General features: G+C 44.3%; 1 protein-coding gene across 1 annotated transcript; it reads left to right on the top strand.

Annotated features, from left to right (window-relative positions):
* The first annotated feature begins 7 nt into the window (after positions 1-7).
* Positions 8-22,024, top strand: TMEM192 (transmembrane protein 192). The gene is made up of 6 exons (XM_049772402.1): positions 8-136; positions 8,268-8,411; positions 8,752-9,016; positions 18,132-18,266; positions 19,907-20,009; positions 21,884-22,024. The coding sequence occupies exons 1-6, from the start codon at positions 110-112 to the stop codon at positions 22,020-22,022; spliced, it is 813 nt and encodes a 270-aa protein (XP_049628359.1). The 5' UTR covers positions 8-109; the 3' UTR covers positions 22,023-22,024.
* Positions 22,025-22,256: the final 232 nt, after the last annotated feature.

The following is a 22,256-nucleotide window of genomic DNA, read 5'->3' as shown; positions in this document are numbered from 1 at the left end:
CGGCCCGGCCCGGCGGTTCTCGAGGTCCGGTTTCCCGGGGTCGGCGGCCCGGGGGCTCGCGGGTGCAGCGTCCCCGGCTCGCCGGGGCTTCGACCTCGGGCGTCGGGCTATGGCGTCGGGGGGCAGGATGGAGGACGTGAGTGCACGGAAGTGGGGCGCGCGGGGCGGAGACTCGCCCTAGGGGCCGGCTCCGGGGCTGCTGGGTTCCTGGGCGGGCGTCCTGCAAGGACTCGGGCCGCGTCTGGCCTTGGAAGCCACCCTGGAACTGGGGTGCAAGCCACCCCTCCCCGGAGCCGCCTGCTTGGGGCTCTCTAGCCGGGCTGCTGGCCCGGCTCCAGCGTCCCGCAAGGCCTCGGGTACTTGCTGGAGAAAAGCAATGCCGTTGGTGGTGCTGTTTGGGATCCAGGCATGGGAGCAAGTCACCTGCTTTAGAGGGACGGGTCGAAAGCAGATTTCTGGAAAAACCAGTGTTTGAAGTTCCAGTCTACGTGCGCAGCAAATAGCTTAAAGACAGATAGATAGATAATATATAACATATTATATATAATATATCTGCAGATATATATAGATACTATATAGATATATATCTTTAGATATATCTATAGATATATAGATAATATATTATATATTATGTATTATCTACCTACCTATGTATCTACCTACCTATCTACCTACATACCTACTTATCTATCATCTATCTATCTATCTATCTATCTATCTATCTATCTATCTATCTATCTATCTATCTATCTGGTTTTTGGTCCTCACTCAGGGGTTACCTATCTATCTAGCTAACACTCAGGGGTCTGTCTGTCTGTCTATCTATCTATCTATCTTATCTATCTATCATATCTAGTTTTTGGTCCGCACTCAGGGGTTACTCCTGACTCTGTGCTCAGAAATCGCCCCTGGCAGGCTCCTGGGACCATATGGGATGCCTAGGATCGAACCCAAATCCGTCCCTGGTTGGCAGTGTGTAAGGCAAACGCCCTACTGCTGTGCTATATAGCTCTGGCCCCTAATTTAAAAATATTTTTAAAAATTTTTGGTTTTTGGCTTTGCTTTGGGGTCACACCTAGTGTCGGTACTCAGGGCTTATTCCTGGCCCTGAGCTCAGGGACCACTGAAAAATCCCTGGAAAAATGCTCAAGGATGCCAGAGATAGAAAGCAGGTACATTCCCTATAGGCCAGTGTCCTACCTGCTGTACTATCTATCACTCCTGCCTTAAAAGCAGTTATTTTTTTTTTTTTTTTAGAAAAAATATGTTTGGGCCCCAAAGTAGCTGGGTTGTCCTATGGATATATAATAAAATTATTACCCTTGTGAAATGTGGAGTCAGTACAGCACTCTGTTTTGGATGAATAAATTCATAGGATTCATTGTAATCCTATGACTATAGTGCAAATGATAACCTCATAGTGGCTAAATTAAGTCCAAACATTCCTAGTGATAAGGTATAATCTGTCTCTGTCTGTCTCTCTATCTCTATCTCTGTCTCTGTCTCTATCTCTTTATTGTTTTGGGGCCTACCCAGCAGTGCTCAGGAGTTACTCAGAACTCTTCTCAGGAATCATTCCTGGGCAGAGCTCAGGGAACCATATGGGATGCCAGGTTCTAACCCTGGTTGGTCTCATGCAAGACAGTCGCCCCATTCACTGCACTGTCTCTCCAGCCCCAAATTTTCTCATGTTCATATAATTAGGAAAGTGAAAAATTAAGACTTGAAAGTACTGGTTAACAATTTATGAATTTAATAGGGGTCTGTGTGATTATTTTCTCTGAAATTTTAAAGGTGAACTGAGCTGACAATAGAGAGGGAAAAATATTTCAGTAGAGAATACCTCTTAGCTGATGCTGGCTCCCCTCAAACCCTCCAACCCCTTGTTCTTGGCTTTGCAGCTTTTAGCTTTTGGGATGAGTCCAGTCCTCCAACTGTTTCACTAAACAGCTGAAGTCTAATGATCTAATATACCAAAATATACAGTCTCACCACCTTTGTTCTAAGCAAGGCCTTGACTTTGGTTTTTGGTGGGAATGTTGTCTACTGTTTTTAGAAACTAATAATTAATGGGTAGTGCCCTAGAGCCAGATACCTCAAATTACTTAAAAGAGGCAAAGCTATTTAGTTAGAGGTCATTGCAAATAATGAAAGCCACTCTGACTAAGGAAGAGAGGGACTTAATTTGAAAGGTTTTTTTGTTTTGTTTTGCTTGTTTTTTTGGTTTTTGGGCCACACCCAGCGGTGCTGAGGGGTTACTCCTGTCTATCTGTTCACAAATAGGTCCTGGCAGGCACAGGGACCATATGGGACACCGGGATTTGAACCAACTACCTTAGGTCCTGGGTCGGCTGCTTGCAAGGCAGCCTCCGCTGTGCTATCTCTCCAGCCCCAATTTGAAAGGTTATATGTGGACAAACATCTAAGCTTCTAAAAGGGCCCAAACCAGAACATTTCGCCCTGGGGGGAATTCATTGAGAAAGTGTTATATTGGCCCAAGCCTCTGGCCCCATGAGCTCTTTGAGATGAAAGGATGAAAGGACCATTAAATGTTTTAGGGGTGTTTCCATTGACTGTTAATGCAGGAGTTACTGTCAAAAAGGGGGTGGGGGGAGAAATACTTTGCATAGGCCAAAATAAGCTCTCAATAGGTAGTGGTGAGTAATAAAATCATCCTGTTAGTAGAATAAAGGATTGTTCCAATTCAGGACTCTTCTTCCCTTCACATTTAATGTTTCAGATGTGAGTTAGAGTCATAGGGAACTATGCATCATACTTTATTTCCTACAGAATCTGTTGGAGAGTGACTTTAATGTTGCCAACAAACCTGTTATCAAACAGCTAATATGTGATATAAGAAAAAACATATTACAGTCTCTAGGTTTTCAGTGATTAGGAAGAACAAAAAGAAAAGAAATCAGGGTCAGAGTGATAGCTCATTGGATAGGGCCCTTGCCTTGCACAGGGCTAACCTGGGTTGATCCCCAATAGCCCATAAGCTATTCTGAGCTCACCAGGAGTGATTCCTGAGTGTAAAACCAGTAGTAAACCCAAAACACAACTGGTGTGGCCCCAAATTTAAAATGAAATACAGGCCAGCAAAATAAATGTCCCAAGTCAAGCTGGAGCGATAGGATACAGAGATTAAGGCACTTGTCTTGCAATGCTATGGATACCCATATATACCCATATATGTATATATATGTATATATATATACATATATATACATATATATGGATACCGATATATGATACCCATAAAGGGTATGTCAACTCAGCTCCAGTATTCACTTCTGAGAATAGAGACACAAATAAAATAGACCCTGAGGGGCCAGGTGGTGGCGCTAGAGGTAAGGTGCCTGCCTTGCCCGTGCTAGCCTTGGATGGACCCTGGTTCGATCCCCCAGCATTCCATATGGTCCCCCAAGCCAGGAGCGACTTCTGAGCGCATAGCCAGCAGTAACCCCTGAGCATCACCAGGTGTGACCCAAAAACCAAAAAATAAATAAATAAATAAATAAATAAAATAAAATAGACCCTGAACATGAGGTGTAGGACAAGCAAGTATGTATGTGTCTCAAGGGACCAGAAAGACACCTCAGTGGACTAGAGTACATGCTTTGCATGTAGTTAGAGCTGCTTCATTTCATACCTCTTCCCCTTCACTTCACATCACCCCACCACACACACACACACACACACACACACACATATACACACAGCTGGCAGTAACTCCTGCGCAATGAGCCATGAGCTGAGCCAGTTATATTCTTGAACAGTGACGAAAAAGAGAAAAGGAAATATCCCAAATGAATATTAGCTGCTGTTCTAAAGTAGAAAGAGGAGCTGGAGAGCTCAGTGGGCTGAGTGCATGTAGGTTGCCTGGGTTCAATTCCTGACATATATGGGGACCCCTGAACACAACCGAGAATGACCAAACACAGAGCCAGGAAGAGCACTTAAGCACTGCAAGGTATCCTCCTCCCCACACTACCCCAAAAAAGAGAAAAATCTAAATCAAAAACAGCTGGACAGTGGGTAAGGTACTTCCTTGCATGCTACAAAACTGGGTTATATCCCCTAGCACCCCATAGGGTACCCAAAGTCCTTCTAGGAGTGATTCCTGTACAGTCAGGTGTGTCCTAAAAACCAAATGAAAAGAGTAGAAAGAAAATACTTGGCACAACCAGCCATTTGTTTCTTTATTTTTGGGGCCATGCCTGGCTCAGTGCTCAGGGTCATTCCCAGCAATGAGCCTATATCAGCCACAAGGCACATCGCTTAACCCTTGTCTCCACCCTAAGTTTAAGGGGTTTTGTGGGTTGTTTTGGGGCCACACACAATAATGCTCTCAGGGCTTATACCTGGCTTTGTATTCAGGAATTACTCATAGCAGTGTTCAGGAGACCATATGGGATGCCATGGATTAAACCCAGGTCCACCATGGGTAATTCAAGTGCCCTACCCACTGTACTGTCACTCTGGCTTGAACCCGTTAAATTTATTTGTTTTAAATTTATTTGGACGCCTATGGCGTTCAGGGTTACTCCTAGATCTGCTCTCAGAAATTACTCCTGGCAGGCTCGGGGGACCATATGGATCAAATCTGGATCAGCTGTTTACAAGGCAAATGCCCTACCCACTGTGCTATCACTCCAGGCCCTCCTAAGTTTTATAGAGAACTTCAGTTTTAGTTTAGAATTTTAATGATGTTCTATAAAAGAAGAGAGGAAGTATCTGTGGAAAACTCCAGAAAGGCTTCAGAAGATTCCAGGATGACTTAAGGGCAGAGAAAATGTGTCACGGGGAGATTGTGGGAGATAAAGGAGACACTTGTTTCACAGTTTTGGCAATAGCTGTTTACTCCCAGATTCTAGGAATTCAAAAGAATCGGGCACTCTTGTATACTTGGAGTATGTACAGGAAACCAGTAACAACCACTGCACCATCCACTGATCCTCAGTGCCAGACTCAGACATCCTGCCCTTGAGAAGCAGACCTGTTCCCACGGGTAGAATTTGTGCTTACTGTCATGAGTTACACAAAGATGCAAGAGCAAGCTCGAGACTTTGCTTACCCACAGCAGGGGATTCACAGTGGCCAGATGTTACTCTTTGCTAGGACCACTAGAAGACAGTGCAGAGTCTCTAAAAAGACACAGAGCTATTGTGGCGGAACATTGTGGGGTCTGAGAGACAGAGTAGGCACTGTGAAAACCCAGGCTCACTTCTCCGCAGGACTGGCAAGTTGTGGAAGAGGGAGCAGGCCTAGGTGGGGCTTGGATACTCCTCAAGTTGAGAAGATGGAGCTGTGTCTGAGGAGGAAATGGAGGCCACTGCAGTGCCCAGAACAGAGTCAGTGGAGAGGAAAGAGACCTCCAGAATTGTTCAGGGCCCCTCTGCTACCTGGGAAGTCTTGCCGGTATGGAGTCTCCAGGACCGGGGCAAGAACCTCCAGAGAGGATGGGAAGGGACATTGGTTGGTGCTTAGCAAGGCCAAGAAGCCCAGAATTGTGTCTGGCTCACCAGATGTTCCAGAACCCTGGAGACGACTCTGAAGTAGGGACTGATTTTCCTTACATTCAGCATTTTTGCGGTTCCACCCTGTCGTCCTTAAAAGCAAGATCAGAAGGGCCAGAGAGATAGCATGGAAGTAAGGCGTTTACCTTTCATGCAGAAGGTCATCGGTTCGAATCCCGGCGTCTCATATGGTCCCCCCATGCCTGCCGGGAGCAATTTCTGAGCACGGAGTCAGGAAAAACCCCTGAGCACTGCTGGGTGTGACCCAAAAACCACAGGAGAAAAAAAAAAAAAAAAGATCAGAAAGATCCAAGAATGGAATTCAGGTGTACTTATACAAGAATGGACGGCACCCAAAATGGAAATAATCTTCATTGTTTTTGGACATACTCCTAAGTTGGTGCTTTGCTGTTCCTCTTGGCAGTGCTCTGGAACCATAGTTGCTCTGGGTACTGGACTGCACCTCTCCCATCTTCTTGAATATCTCAGTATTCCCTAAAGTGGTCATTCTTTGCATCCTTATATCAAGAAAGAAAGAAAGAAAGAAAGAAAGAAAGAAAGAAGGAAGGAAGGAAGGAAGGAAGGAAGGAAGGAAGGAAGGAAGGAAGGAAGGAAGGAAGGAAGGAAGGAAAGAAAGAAAGAAAGAAAGAAGGAAGGAAGGAAGGAAAGAAAGAGAGAGAAAGAAGGAAGGAAGAAAGAAAGAAAAAGAGAGAGAGAGAAAGAAAGAAGAAAGAAAGAAAGAAAGGAAAGAAAGAAGAGAGAGAGAGAGAAAGAAAGAAAGAAAGAAAGAAAGAAAGAAAGAAAGAAGAAAGAAAGAAAGAAAAAGAAAAGAAGAGAAAAGAAAGAAAAAAAGAGAAGAAGAGAAAGAAAGAAAGAAAGAAAGAAAAGAAAGAAAGAAAAGAAAGAGGAAAGGAAGAAAGAAAAGGAAGAAGGAAGGAAGGGAAGAAGGAAAGGAAGAAGGAAAGGAAGGAAGGAAGGAAAAGGAAGAAAGAGAGAGAAGAGAAAGAAGAAAGAAAAGAAAAGAAGAGAAAGAAAGAAAGAAAGAAGAAAAGAAAGAAAGAGAAAGAAAGAAGAAAGAAAGAAAGAAAGAAAGAAAGAAAGAAAGAAAGAAAGAAAGAAAGAAAGAAAGAAAGAAAGAAAGAAAGAAAGAAAGAAAGAAAGAAAAAGAAATTACATATACAGGGGCCAGAGAAATAGCATAGCTCTAGGGTGTTTGCCTTATATGCGGCTGATCTGGAATAGACCGGGGCTCAATTCCCAGCATCCCATATGGTCCTCTGAGCCTGCCAAGAGCAATTTCTGAGTGCAGAGCCAGCAGTAACCCTGAGTGTGGCCGGGTGTGGCCCCCCCCCCAAAAAAAAACCCAAAATCAAAAAGTAGAAATTACATATACAAAAAAAAAGCAAATATGACGTTAAAATGTTATTGTGCAGAGTCAAAGCAATACCCCAGATAGTCCTCTGAACCCAGCCAGGAGTGATTCCTGAGCAAAGAGCTAGGAGTAAGTCCTGAGTACTTACTTCTGTGTTAGGTTTGGCACTAAAACAAACAAAGATATTATTTTAATTGTTTTGAAAGAGTTCCAAAGTTAAAAAGATACTGTAGAAGATATAAGATAGGGGCCGGTGAGGTGGCGCTAGAGGTAAAGTGTCTGCCTTGCAAGCGCTAGCCAAGGAAGGACTGTGGTTCGATCCCCCGGCGTCCCATATGATCCCCCCAAGCCAGGGGCGATTTCTGAGCGCTTAGCCTGGAGTAACCCCTGAGCATCAAATGGGTGTGGCCCAAGAAAAACAAAAACAAACAAACAAACAAACAAACAAAAAAAAGAAGATATAAGATAGAGCCAGGTATGAGCCTAGAGCTCATGCTCTGCATGCAAGTTATTTAGGTTTGATCCCCAATAGGGCTGGGGGTCTCTGGGCTGCACCAAGTGATGCTTAGGTGATCATGTGGTGCAAGGGATCAAACCTGGATCCAGCATATTCAAGGCACACAACACACTAACCCACGGACTATTTCCTTAGCCCTGTCCTAAGCAGTTTTATGTGTGGCCTCTTATTTAATCTTCCCATGACACTTGGTGCCAGCAGCCCCTTATCTGCCTGTCAGCTTCATCTTTTATCAAGCTTCTACCACCTTCTCGGTTGGGATTTTTCACAGCACCAAGAATAGTTTAAGTCGTGCAACCAGATGTAATGATTTCACCCAGAATAGAAGCATTGGTTAAAAAAAAAAATCAATGGCTTCGTTGTGGGAGCATGAAGGAATATGGTAGAATTTTATGTTTTCATTATTTGAGGATAAGGTTTCCTCCACCTGGTTTGTTTGTTTGAAAGTCACATGGGGAGTGAAGGAGGTAAGGGGCGATGGGTGCTGGCATCCTATCCGTCCACCAGTCCTATTACTGTTTTCTGTTTTCAGAGGTCTGTACAGAGATATCCAACAGGTATGGATGGAGTTTTCATTGCACACAGCCGACTTAGGTTTGATTTCTGGCACCACATATGGTCCAATGAGCCCCACCTGTAGTAAGCCCTGAGCACAATCTAGCATGACCCCCAAATAAAAGCAAACAGACAGATCCAAAGTTGTTTCTATACCAGTAGAATAGTGATCTGGAGATTTGGGGGGCGGGGAGAGTGGCTTTGTGTTTTCTTACCTGTATCTTGTATTACTGTTGCTAGCACCATAACTTTGTCTGAGAAATATCCCAGGAAGTAGAACATTTACTTCTGGTTTCTTTCCCAGGGTTCCTTGGACCTCACCCAGAGTATTGACGATGACCCCCTCCTGGACATCCAGCACTTCCCACACCCCTTACACGCTCAGTTTAGACCCAGATTCCAGCCCCTTCCTACAGTCGTCATTGCAAGTCTCCTCCTATTTCTGCATGTAAGTGACCGGGAGATGAATGTGGTTCTTATGAGCCAATTAAGTTCATCAGAGCCAGAGGGGCCGGATCTACCACCTTCTAAGTGTATAGCCTTTGTGTGGGAGGGAGATTGTCTTCCAAGCAAGAGTCTTAAGGTCTGTTCTGTTTCTCAGGCTTTCTCAGCAAAGTTGATTCTGGTCGAACAGAGCAGGGTTTTTATCGTCCCATGACTGACTCGCAGAAATAAGACCTTGAAATAAGACCAGTCTGACTGCAGAGGCTTAAGCCTATGTGCTTGTCGGTGCGTCTGATTCATGAAACCAAATCAGGTGTGACTCCTGCTGCCATTGTTCCCTGCAGGTAGTGTTTGTGGTCCTGGCCTTTCTGACAGGAGTGCTGTGTTCTTACCCTAATCCGACCGAGGACAAGTGCCCAGGAAACTATACCAACCCACTGAAGGTCCAGACGGTCATAATCCTTGGGAAAGTGCTCCTGTGGATCCTGCATTTTCTCCTGGAACGCTATATCCAGTATCACCACAGCAAAGTCCGAAACCTTGGTTACAACGCCATCTACCGTGGGACAAGGCATCTGAAGGGACTTGCCCTGGTGATCCACTCCATTGGTAAGCCGCTTCAGCCTGCTCCGGCTTGGGGGTGTGTGTGTATGGAGGGAGTGACATTGTTTCTTTTTGCTGTTGTTATTGGGGGGGCGCTACATCTATTGATGCTCAGGTCTCTGTGCTCAGAGATTACTCCTAGTGAGGCGAGGGGGACCATCAGACGTTCTGGGGATCAAAACCCAGTTGACTGCATACAAGGCAAGTACCCTATCCATTGTACAATGTTTCTGGCTGCACATTTCACGTAGCAATCAAAGGTGTCCCTCTATTTTTTGTTTGTTGGGCCACATCTGGTTGCACACAGGAATTATCCCTGGCTCTGCACTCAGAAATCACTCCCGGCAGACTCTGGGGACCAAATGGGATGCTGGGAATTGAACCTGGGACCATCCCGGGTCAGCCATATGCAAGGCAAACTCCCTACCACTGTGCTATTGTTCTGGCTGCTGTTCATCATTTTTGAAGTGATGGGTATTGTGGCCACTGAAATTCAGACCACCTGACTATTTCTCAGCCCGTGTGTTTTGGGTTTTATTTTTGAGGACCTCACCTGGCAGTCATGAGGTTAGATTGGGATATTGCAGTCAGATGTGTGGTCAGAGGGCTGAACAGGGACAGGATAAGAGTGTTACGGCTCCTTGCTCTGTACTTGGTCTCAGTTCTAGCAGTCAGAATTGGCAATGGGGGCTTTCTTCTATGCCTGTCTGCCTGTGCTTCTGAATCCCCAAAGGTTTCCTCAAAGGCCTAGGGAGCACACCCCAAAAAACTGCATTTTGAAGCTGCTGAGTAAGTACATTCTGGCTGTGGGGGTCGCTGTCCAATAAGCTGAGGTCTCTGGCCTGTGGAGGCTCCGCCCTGCAGTGCCTTTGTTCACTCTGAGGACTGTCTACTAGAGGCAATAGAAGAGTTCGCTTCCCGGCTGCGCACTCTTTCTAACCAATGAACCCCACCACAACACGCAGGAAAAACCACACTACAAGCGTGATAATGGGGAAACCTCCCAGGCAAACACCATCCACAGAGAATGAAGACGAAAGCTCAGATGACCTAATAAATTCCAACCACCTGATTAACCTTTCAGATAAGGAGTTTAGAATAGAAATATGGAATATGTTCGTAGAACTCAAAAAAAGCATAGATCGATCTGAAGAGAACACAAAGACAGAAATTAGAAAACTCCAAACTGAAATAACAGATCTGAAAAACACGATTGCTCAACTGAAAACCTCAATGGATAGCCTCGCCAACAGGGTATCAGCAGTTGAGAAGAGAATCGGAGTACTGGAAGATGTGATGCAGAAAAACTCAACACAATAGAAGAAATTGGAAAAGAACCTTAAGACAAACGAACAGGCAATGGAAAAAGTACTCAAGGCATGCGAACAGATGAAATTAGAAGTCTTTGATAAACTCAACAGAAACAATATAAGAATCATTGGAGTCCCAGAAACGCAGGAAGGAGATCTCCAGGAAGAATCAACTGTCAAAGACATCATCAAAGAGATACTCCCAGAGTTAAAGACTACATGCAATCAAATTCTGCATGCCCGAAGAGTACCAGCTAAAAGAGACCCAAAGAAAAATACCCCAAGACATATCCTCGTTACAATGACAAATTCCATAGATAGAGATAGAATACTGAAAGCAGCAAGATCAAAAAGGGAAATTACATTCAAAGGAGGATCCCTAAGACTTATAGCAGAGATGTCACAAGAAACTCTCAAGGCCAGAAGACAGTGGTGGGATATTGTGACAAGACTGAATGAAATGAATGCCTCACCGAGAATACTGCACCCAGCCGACTCATGTTCAGGTTTGAAGGAAGAATACACAGCTTCATGGGTAAACAACAGCTCAGAAACTTCACAGATGATAAACCAGCCTTAAAGAAAAAATTGACAGGTCTACTCTAAGACAAGAGAGACCAACAAACACAGCAAACTTATCTACAAAGATGACATTAAATCCTATGACAATCATCTTCCTCAATGTCAGTGGACTAAATTCACCAATTAAAAGACACAGAGGGCAAAATGGGTCAAAAAGATGAATCCAACCTTCTGCTGCCTACAAGATACACATTTGAATAGTCAGAACAAACATAGACTCAAAATCAAAGGCTGGAGGAAAATCATCCAAGCAAACAACACCCTCAAAAAAGCTCGGGAGGCCATATTAATATCTGATGACACCAACTTTATACTCAGAAAAGTGGTAAGGGACAAAGATGGACACTATGTACTAATCAAGGGATATGTGCAACAGGAAGAAATCAGACTATTAAATATATATGCACCTAATGAGAGACCAGCAAATTATCTAATACAATTACTGACAAATCTGAAAGAAGAAATCAATAATAACACAATCATTGTGGGAGACCTCAACATGGCCCAATCAACATTTGATAGGTCAACCAGACTGAAACCCAACAAAAACATACTAGCCCTGAAAAGAGTTATGGAAGAAAGAGGGCTAGTAGATATATACAAGACACTCCATCCCAAAAATCCTGGATACATATTCTTTTCCAATGTACATGGGTCATTCTCCAGAATAGGCTACATGCTGACACATAAAACATAAAATCCATAAAATCTTGCAGGCTACCTTTGCTGACCACAAGGCTCTGAAATTAGATGTGAACTACAAAGCCACACAGAAGAAAAACTTTAACAATTGGAAATTAAACACCCTGCTACTGAACAACAAGTGGGTCCAAGATGAAATCAAAAAGGAAATCAAAACTTTCCTGGAAACAAATGATAATGAAGACACAAACTGCCAGAATCTATGGGACACAGCAAAAGCGGTCCTGAGAGGAAAATTTATAGCTCTACAAGCACACATCAGGAAGGAAGAAGGAGCATACCTGATTAACTTAATGACGCAGCTCAAAAAATTAGAAAATGACCAACAAAAGTAGCCAAAATAGGGAGACAGAAGGAAATAACAAAGCTGAAAGCAGAACTCAATGAAGTGGAAAACCAAAAAACAATCCGAAAGATCAACGAAAGCAGAAGCTGGTTCTTTGAAAAAATAAACAAGATTGATAGACCATTGGCAAAACTCACAAAGAAAGAGAGTGAGAAATCTGATAACCCATATTAGAAATGAAAAGGAGGAGATTACGACAGAAATTGCAGAGATCCAAAGGGTAATCAGAACTACTTTGAGAAACTTTATGCTACTAAACATGAGAACTTAGAAGAAATGGAAAAATTCTTGGACACATAACCTTCCACAGTTAAGTAAGGAGGATGTAGCATATCTAAACACCCCATCACTACTGAGGAAATTGAAACTGTAATCAAGCATCTGCCCAAAATGAAAAGCCCAGGCCCAGATGGTTTTCCTAATGAATTTTTTCAAATCTTTCAAGAGAAGCTACTACCAATCCTAGCCAAGCTCTTCTATGAAATTGAAAAAACGGGAACACTCCCAAACAGCTTTTATGAAGCCAACATCACCTTGATACCAAAACCAGACAGAGACGCTGCCAAAAAAGAAAATTACAGACCAATTTCCCTGATGAATGCTGATGCAAAGATCTTCAACATAATCCTGGCAAATAGGATCCAATGCATCATCAAGAAGATCATACACTACGACCAAGTAGGTTTTATCCCTGGGATGCAAGGATGGTTTAACATCCGTTAATCTATCAACATCGTGCACATCAACAAGAAGAAAAATAAAAATCACATGATCATATCAATAGATGCAGAGAAAGCATTTGATAAGGTCCAACACCCATTCTTGATCAAAACTCTCAGCAAGACGGGAATGGAAGGAACCTTTCTCAATCTAGTTGAAGCCATCTACCACAAGCCAATGGTAAATATCCTCAATGGAGAAAAACTAAAAGCCTTTCCTCTAAATTTTGGTACAAGACAAGGCTGTCCGCTCTCACCACTCTTCTTCAACATAGTACTGGAAGTTCTTGCTATAGCGATCAGGCAAGATAAAGATATCAAGGGAATCCAGATAGGAAAGGAAGAAGTCAAGCTCTCATTGTTTGCAGACGACATGATACTCTACATAGAAAACCCTAAAGACTCTACCAAAAAGCTTCTATAAACAATAGATTCATATAGCAAGGTGGCAGGCTACAAAATCAACCTACAGAAATCAATGGCCTTTTTATACACCAATAATGATAAGAGATGGAAGTCAGGAAGGCAATCCCATTTACAATAGTGCCACACAAACTCAAATATCTTGGAGTCAACTTGACCAAAGACATGAAGGACCTATACAAAGAAAACTATAAAGCCCTGCTCTAAGAAATAAGAGAGGACACATGGAAATGGAAACACATACCCTGCTCGTGGATTGGCAGTATTAACATCATTAAAATGGCAATACTCCCCAAAGCATTATACAGCTTTAATGTGATCCCCTTAAAAATACCCATGACATTCTTCAAAGAAGTGGATCAAACACTTATGAAGTTCATCTGGAACAATAAACACCCTCAAATAGCTAAAGCACTCCTAGGGAAAAGGAAAATGGGAGGCATTACTTTCCCCAACTTTAAACTGTACTATAAAGCAATAGTTATCAAAACAGCATGGTATTGGAATAAAGACAGACCCTCAGATCAGTGGAATAGGCTTGAGTTCTCAGAGAACGTTCCCCAGACATACAATTACCTAATTTTTGACAAAGGAGCAAGAAATCCTAAGTGGAGCAGGGAAAATCTCTTCAACAAGTGTTGCTGGCAAAACTGGTTAGCCACTTGCAAAAAAGCTAATATAGACCCCAGTTAACATCGTGTACGAAGGTAAAATCCAAATGGATTAATGACCTTGATATCAGACCAGATACCATAAGGTATATAGAACACAGATCGGTAAAACACTCCATGACATTGAGAGTAAAGGCATCTTCAAGGCGGAAACTGCACTTTCCAAATAAGTGGAAGCAGAGATCAACAGATGGGAATACATTGAACTGAGAAGCTTCTGCACCTCAAAAGAAATAGTACAAGAGTCACCCACCGAGTGGGAGAAACTATTCACCCAACACCCTTCAGATAAGGGGCTAATATTCAAAATATACAGGGCACTGACAGAACTTTACAAGAAAAAAACATCTAATCCCATCAAAAAATGGGGAGAAGAAATGAACAGACACTTTGATAAAAAAGAAATACAAATGGTCAAAAGGCACATGTAAAAATGTTCCTCGTCACTAATCATCAGGGAGATGCAAATCAAAACAACGATGAGATACCACCTCACACCGCAGAGATTGGCGCACATCACAAAGAATGAGAACAATCAGTACTGGCAGGGATGTGGAGAGAAAGGAACTCTTATCCACTGCTGGTGGAAATGCCGTCTAGTACAGCCTCTATGGAAAGCAATATGGAGATTCCTCCAAAATCTGGAAATTGAGCTCCCATTCGACCCAGCTATTCCACTCCTAGGGATATACCCTAACAACACAAGAATACAATACAAAAACCCCTTCCTCACACCTATATTTATTGCAGCACTATTCACAATAGCCAGGCTCTGGAAACAACCAAGATGCCCTTCAACAGATGAATGGCTAAAGAAACTGGTACATATACACAATGGAATATTATGCAGCCATCAGGAGAGATGAAGTCATTAAACTTTCCTATACATGGATGTACATGGAATCTATCATGCTGAGTGAAATAAGTCAGAGGGAGAGAGACGCAGAATAGTCTCACTCATCTATGGGTTTTAAGAAAAATAAAAGTCATTTTTGTAACAATCCTCAGAGACAATGAGCGGAGGGCTGGAACTTCCAGCTCACTCCATGAAGCTCACCACAAAGAGTGGTGAGTACAGCTTTAGAAATAACTATACAGAACTACCATAACCATGTGAATGAATGAGGGAACTGGAAAGCCTGTCTGGAGTACAGGTGGGGATGGGGTGGGATGGAGGGAGATTTGGGACATTGGTGGTGGGAATGCTGCACTGGTGAAGGGGGTGTTCTTTACATGACTGAAACCTAATCACAATCATTGATGTAATCAAGATGTTCAAATAAAGAAGAAAAAAAAAAGAATTGGCAATGGGGGACAACGCTTAAGCAAGTTCAGAAGAGATTATATTTAAGTGGGTAGAAGAGGAAATGGGAGGCACAGCCATAGCACATCTGGAAGAGCATTTGCCTTGTACGTAGCCAACCGGGTTCGATCCCTGGTATCCCGTAGGGCCCCTGAGCCCACCAGGAGAAATTCCTGAGCACAGAGCCAGGAACATTAAGGGTGTGCACCAAAAACAAATAAAAAAGGACATGCAGGTGAAAAGAAAAGGTGATCTTTTGTTATGGGTCAAACAAAGAGATTCAGAGTCCTAGACAGTTTAAGAATTTCAAGGGTTTTTTTAGCTGGCTACTGCACAGATTCCCAGGACCAAATCCTGTAGCCCCAATCGCAGTTCTTCCAGACTTTGAAAGAGTAGAGCACATCGCCTATAGGTAAACAAACAGTTAACTACACCAGGTTACAGTGTCACAAGGTAGTAGGGAATGCAGCTAGAATTTCAAGGTTAGTTACTAATTGGAAAAACTATATTTGGTCTTGATTGATGATTTACTCAGTGTTACAGTTTTTTTTTTTTTTTTTTTTTTTTTTGTTTTGGGGCTGTTCCCAGCAATGCTCAGGGTTTACACCAGGCTCTGCACTCAGGAATCACTTCTGATGGGTTCAGGGGACCATATGAAATACCTGGGATTGAATCTGGGTCAACCACGTGCAAGGCAAATGCCCTACCTGCTGTGCTGTTGCACCAGTCCTTTGGTGTTACAGTTTTAATAGACACTTCCAGGGGCGCGTAGCAGGTTGCCAGTCACTGGTCAGAATTACAGGATGTTTGTTAGGGTTATTTTATTTTATTTTGATTTTGATTTTTGGGTCACACCTAGCAGCGCTCAGGGGTTACTCCTGGCTCTATGCTTAGAAATCACTCCTGGCAGGCTCGGGGGACCATATGGGATGCTGGGATTCGAACCACTGACTTTCTGCATGTAAGGCAAACACATTACCTCCATGCAATCTCTCTGGCCCCAAGTTTGGGTTATTTTTTAAAAACTTGATTGATTGATTGATTGATTGGTTTCTGGACAACACCCAATGGTGCTCAGGAGTTACTCTTGGCTCTATATTCAGAAATCGCCCCTGGCAGGCTTAGGGACTAAATGGGATGCCTGGAAATGAATTGAGTCCCTCCCAGGTCAGTTGCATGCAAGCAAACGCCCAATTACTGTGCTATCTCTCCAGCCCCTTTTGTTAGAGTTATTTATTGAGTTTGTTTTAAGGAAGACACACAGCAAAACTGTGATTTGGGGATGAGATAGTTTTCTTGTGTTGAGCCATTACACCTCTAGTCTCCTGAGCAGGCCTGGAGATGGCAGTCCTCCATTTTCCCTTAATGCAGCATGTGCAGGGTGATAGGTAGGAGCAGAGGAGAGCAGGATGAGGAGATGATCATTTTCTGGTCCACCAGGCTTTGGGCACATCCTTCTAACCAACGTCATTCCACCTCTGTTATATCACGTTCCCCTCTGATGTGACCCTGCCTCATCGTCCCCTCCTCCCTATCAAATCCTGAGCAGGCTCATCCTCGAACCTGCCAGGAGTGACCCCTGAGAACAGAGCCAGGAGTATACTTTGAGCCCAAAGTCCAAAGAAAATTAATGAACAAAAACCTGGGCACATAGCCAGCCCTTTGAACTATTTTCCCAGCCCCTGAAAGCTTTTAATATAGACACCTTTATTTCCCTTTGTGTGATTGTCTGGGAGGAAAAGATAATATTTCTTTCCCTGGTGTGTTTGGATTGGGATCCCATGATGCCAAAACAGATTGGCAGGTGGGAAGCAAAACTAAAGATAATGTCTGTCCTCGTGCTACTTGAGGAGACTCCGGAAAGCCAAGTAACTTTCCAAATGGCCAGGCCACTCCGTTAAATGCTATTTCCAGCCAGAGTGAAAGATTTTGAAAGTTTGGAACACCAACTGAAGGTTACCAGTCTGAGCACTTAATAATATGAGGGTTTTTTTTTTGTTTTCTTATTATCATATAAGAATTTCCAGAGATTTAGTTATTATTATTTTTCTGGCATGCACTTTTACAAATGAAGGTTCCCTTTAGAATGTAAATATCTCTTCGGAAGGGGCCAGAGTTATAACTCAAAGGACTGAGTGCCTGTTTGGCCTGTCAGAGGTAATCTGTGAAAATCCCCAACACTACCTGTTCCCTTGTGTACCTCCCAGAACAGCCCCAAATCCTTGGACCAAGAGTACTTATTGAGCATTGAGTTTTTGCAAGGATAGTACAGCAGCAGCCAATAGGGCATTTGCCTTGTAATCAGCCAACCTGGGTTTGATTTTTGGTATTCCAGGTGGTCTCCTGAGTGATTCCTGAATGCAGAGCCAGGAATAAGTCCTGAGCACAACCAGCTATGGTCCTCAAAATAAAAAAAAAAAAATTGGGCTCAAGTGATAGCACAGCAGGGGTGGCATTTGCTTTGCATGTGGCTGACCTGCGTTTGATCTCCAGCATCCCTTATGGCCTTTGGAGCACTGCCAGGAATGACCCCTGAGTGCAGAGCCAGGAGTGACCCCTGACACTGTCAGGTGTGGCCCAAAAACCAAAAAGAAAAAAAATTAAAGAATTATTCCTTTGTAAAAAGTTTTAGTCCACAGTACAGCATTTTTGAAACCACATTAGAGATGGCTTCCCCAAAACCCCATACCTGGAAAGAGCTGGCCTCCAGAATCAAAGTGGAAACCAGAAGCCAGATATGAAAGTCCAGATTCTTAAATATTTGGGAGGTAGGTGGGAGGGGGTATTTGAGCAATAGTATAGCGGGTACCATGTTTTGCCTTGTATGCAGCTGACCTGGGTTTGATCCCCACCATCCCAATGGTCCTTTGAGCATGGGCAGGTTTGACCAAAAAAGAAAAATTTGCGTTATGGGGCATTACTAATACAGAGGAAGAGGTGTCAGGGATGGATGTTAGGGCCATGTGTGTGCTTTAGTCAGCAATTTGATTTTCAGTTTGTACACTATACAAGCATTCTTGGTAGATTCTCACCTGCCTCGGCCACCTCCTCTATCTCCTCATCAGGTTGCGTGGCCCTTCTCTTCGTACTGTGCATGCAGCACTCCTTTCCCCAGCCCAGCGGCTTGTACCTGTACTTCATTCTGGCCATCCTGGCCCTGGAACTCATCTGCTCCTCGACATGTCTGCTCCTTTACACAGGTGAGAGCTACACCAGGAGGCTCTTATTTCTGGCTCGAATGCCCTGCCCGAGGTCTTGGAGAAGCCCATCCAGCCCCTCACTCTCTCACTGCTGGCCATACTCACAGTTTCTCAATTCAAAAGCAGCTATTCCATCCCGGGATCAACCCACAGACCATTGCTTCCCCCATAGGCCACATGCAAGGCACGCACCTTAGCCTCTGTACTAACCCTTTGGTTTTGGCTTTCTGTTCCTTTAATAGTTTGCAAGACAGGGCCAGAGTGGTGGTGCAGGCGGTAGGGTGTTTGTCTTGCATGCGCTAACCTAGGATGGACCACAGTTCGATCCCCCAGTGTCCCATATGGTCCCTCAAGCCAGGAGCGATTTCTGAGCGCATAGCCAGGAGTAGCCCCTGAGTGTCACCGGGTGTGGTCCCCTCCCTCCCGCAAAGTTTGCAAGACAGGGCCAGAGCAATAGTACGGTGCTAGGGCATTTACCTTGGATGTGGCTGACCTGGATTTGATTCCTGGCATCCCATATGGTCCACCGAGCCTGCCAGAAGTAACCCCTGAGCACTGCTGAGTGTGGTCCAAAAACCAAAAAAGAAAAAAAGAATGTTTGCAAAATAGAGAGCTTAGAGAGCAAAAGCACATGTTTTATATGCAGGAGCCCCAAGTTCAGTAATTCCCCCTTCCCATCCCCAAACAAGGGGTAGGTGTTGTCTGGGGGGGTGGAGGAACAGCATTGCTGAGCCCAGCATGGAACCTTCCAGCAAATCGAGCTCAGCCGAGCATCTCTGAGAGTCTCCCAAATCACGGAGCAGACCTCAGAAGGCCCCCAAAGACCAATGACACATCTCTTTTCTTCTTTTCTTGGCCTCTACCTAAAAGTCAGTGGCTTCTTGTCCCTTTCCCCATGGATACCTGCGGCTCCGTTCTGCTCCTTTCTCAGAAGCATCTACAGGTCCCTTCCTTGTTTCTCTGTAAACTCTTTAAGGCTGGCACCGGTTAATTAACCCAAACTTGGCTGTGGCTTAATTAACACAAGTTACTGCATCACCGGCAGGACTTCTCGTCAGCTTCTTCAGCCCTACCGTGGGCTAAGTAAGGACGAAGAGCAGAGGTGCAGGAGCGAATCCAAGAGAGCAGCCTACTCTCCCGTCTGTGTCAGAAGCTGGTGGAGATGCAGCTCTGCAATAGAGCAGCCTTGCCTGCAAGAGGCCTATGCTGAATCCCCCCAAATAAAACCAAGTAGAGGGGCTGGAGAGATAGTGCAACAGGCAAGGCGCTTGCCTTTTACAGGGCCAAACCCAGGGTAGATTATTTTTTGTCACCCAGTGACACTCAGGGGTTACTCCTTGCTATGCACTCAGAAGTCGCTCCTGGCTCCCGGGACTATACGGGACACCGGGGATTGAACCCAGGTTCGTCCTGGGTCAGCCTCATGCAAGGCAAATGCTGTACTGCTATGCTATTGCTCCGGACCCATCCATAGTAGATTCTTGCTCCACCTGGGGTCCTTTGAGCCTGCTGAGGAAGATTCCTAAACAATGGTCCCAAAGCCAAAAAACCCCAAAACAATAGTCAATCAATGTTGTTGAAGAAATGGAAATAGAAAAATATTACAATTAAATAACTCAAAAACATCTTAATTTTTTTAGTGAAAATTCAAAAATTTAATAAAGCCAGACCACAGCCTGATATACTCGAAGAAGAGAAACTCTGTGCTTACCCCAGCAATTCCACTTCAGAGACTGGATTCAGGTAAGCTTAGCTCTGGGTGGGCAAGTCAGTATTGCAGAGGACGGTTAAGAGTTAGAAAGGCTGAGGCTTGGGGCCGGGCGGTGGCGCTAAAGGTAAGTTGCCTGCCTTGCCTGCGCTAGCCTTGGATGGACCGCGGTTCGATCCCCCGGTGTCCCATATGGTCCCCCAAGCCAGGAGCAACTTCTGAGCACATAGCCAGGAGTAACCCCTGAGCATTACCGGGTATGGCCCAAAAACCAAAAAAAAAAAAAAAAAAAAAAAAAGGCTGAGGCTGGGACCACAGCACAACAAGTAGGACATTTGCCTTGCACGCAGCCAACTCGAGTTCTAAACAAACAAACAATAAACAAGGGGGGACGGAATGGTGGCACAGTGGTAGGTTGTTTGCTGACCCTACTGCAGACCCAAGATGAACCTTGGTTCAATCCCCAGCATCCCATATGGTCCCTTGTTAACAGGAGTGATTTCTGAGCACAGAGCCAAAAGTAACCCCTAAGCATCAGTGGGTGTGGCCCCCCCCCCAAAAAAAAAAACAAAAAATAGTTGTAAACACTATTGAATTCATAGTATTCTTTTTTTTTTTTTTTTTTTTTTTTTGGTTTTTGGGCCACACCCAGCGGTGCTCAGGGGTTACTCCTGGCTGTCTGCTCAGAAATAGCTCCTGGCAGGCATGGGGGACCATATGGGACACTGGGATTCGAACCAACCACCTTTGGTCCTGGATTGGCTGCTTGCAAGGCAAACACCGCTGTGCTATCTCTCCAGGTCCTGAATTCATAGTATTCTTTACCTAGAATATTTCTTTTACCTTTCCCTGACATGTTCTGTAGGAAAGACTGTTCATTCGTATTTTAAGGGCTGAAGAGATAGTAGGGATGTAGTTCCACTTGCCTTGCATGCAGTTCATCTGGGCTCAATCCCAGCACCAAATAGGGTCCACTGAATTCCTCCAGAAGTAAGTCCTGAGCACAACAGTATGTGCCCTCTCCCCCCAAAAAAAGAACCTTAATCATATGTTGATTTGATAATTATTTCTTTTGTGCAATGAACCCAAAGTAGGCTGAAGAGAATGTATAGAAAGAAGTTAGATTTGTTTTCCTTTGGGGGCAAAGTGGGGCCCTCCCAGTGATTCTTGACCAACTGGACTGGAAGCTCAGTGTAGCCAGAGAATGTGATGGTTGCCCCAGACCTGTGGTGCTGTGGGGTGCTGGGGTTTACCCAGGCTTCTGCAGTAGTGGCAGAGCCACCAGGGCTCTGTCCAGTGATGCCAAGGAGGCCTTGTGGTTCAAGGGATCCAGCTCCAGTTTCTGTGCTTGCCAGACATGTGCTTCAGCCCCTGGAGCCATTTCATGGCCTCCCGATTTCAGATGCTTCTTAAATAAAGTGGTTCCTCTTTTTTTACCCCATTGTTTTTTTTTTGGGGGGGGGGCACTCCTGGCTCTGTGCTCAGAAATTGCTCCCGGAAGGCTCAGGGACCATATGGGATGCCTGAGATCAAACCCAGGTCCATCCTGGGTCAGCCGCATGCAAGGCAAATGCCCTCCTGCTGTGCTATTGCTCCAGTCCCAAATCTGTTCCTCATCAAAACTTCATAGAAGAATCTCATTAAGGGTCTTGGACTTTGGCTCCAGTAACAGAGTACATACCTGGGAACATGGAAGTGCCCCAAGTACCACCAAGGAGGACCCCCCCCCAAATGATTAACTGAAAAAGAGAGTGAGCGCTTCCTCATTTAGGAATGTTGCCTTCGTTTATAGCATCTGAGAGAGAGAGAGAGAGAGAGAGAGAGAGATTGAGAGAGAGAGAGAGATTGAGAGAGAGAGAGAGAGATGCTGGGAACACAGCTGACATGCTCATCTCTTGTTTCTGTGCAGGTCTGTTTCAAGTCTTGAGGAGATTGTTGAGAAGCAAGGAGACATCATACTGTACCTGAAGCGCCATAATGCACTGCTGAGTAAGCGCCTTTTGGCTCTCACTTCCTCTGACTCAGGCTCCCAGCCAAACCGAATATGAGGTTCAAGGTCAAGGGATCCAGAGCACTGAGACCCCAGACACTGCCAGCTTTCCCCAGAATAATATTTGGTATGATTTGTTGGAAACTTGAACTTGGTTCTTACCTGTGTGGCTGTTTTAACATGTAGAGCTGATAGAACATTTAATAGGTACTTTGTCGAAATTTCTGAAGAAGAATGTCTGCTGGGCACATTTGAGGATTATTTAACCACTTAGTTCATCTAAGGATTAAAG

Source organism: Suncus etruscus, chromosome 4 (assembly GCF_024139225.1).
Source record: "Suncus etruscus isolate mSunEtr1 chromosome 4, mSunEtr1.pri.cur, whole genome shotgun sequence".
Taxonomy (NCBI): Eukaryota; Metazoa; Chordata; class Mammalia; order Eulipotyphla; family Soricidae; genus Suncus; species Suncus etruscus.
The sequence above is the reverse complement of the archived record's forward strand: the minus strand, read 5'-3'. Positions and strand labels throughout refer to the sequence as shown.

What these genes read in the sequence shown, in the direction of transcription:
- TMEM192 (XM_049772402.1), top strand. Translation starts at nt 110, where the DNA reads ATGGCGTCGGGGGGCAGGATGGAGGAC. An exon ending in CGGGGGGCAGGATGGAGGAC is followed by an intron (nt 137 to 8,267) that starts GTGAGTGCACGG and finishes TTTCTTTCCCAG; the next exon opens with GGTTCCTTGGACCTCACCCA. An exon ending in GTCTCCTCCTATTTCTGCAT is followed by an intron (nt 8,412 to 8,751) that starts GTAAGTGACCGG and finishes TGTTCCCTGCAG; the next exon opens with GTAGTGTTTGTGGTCCTGGC.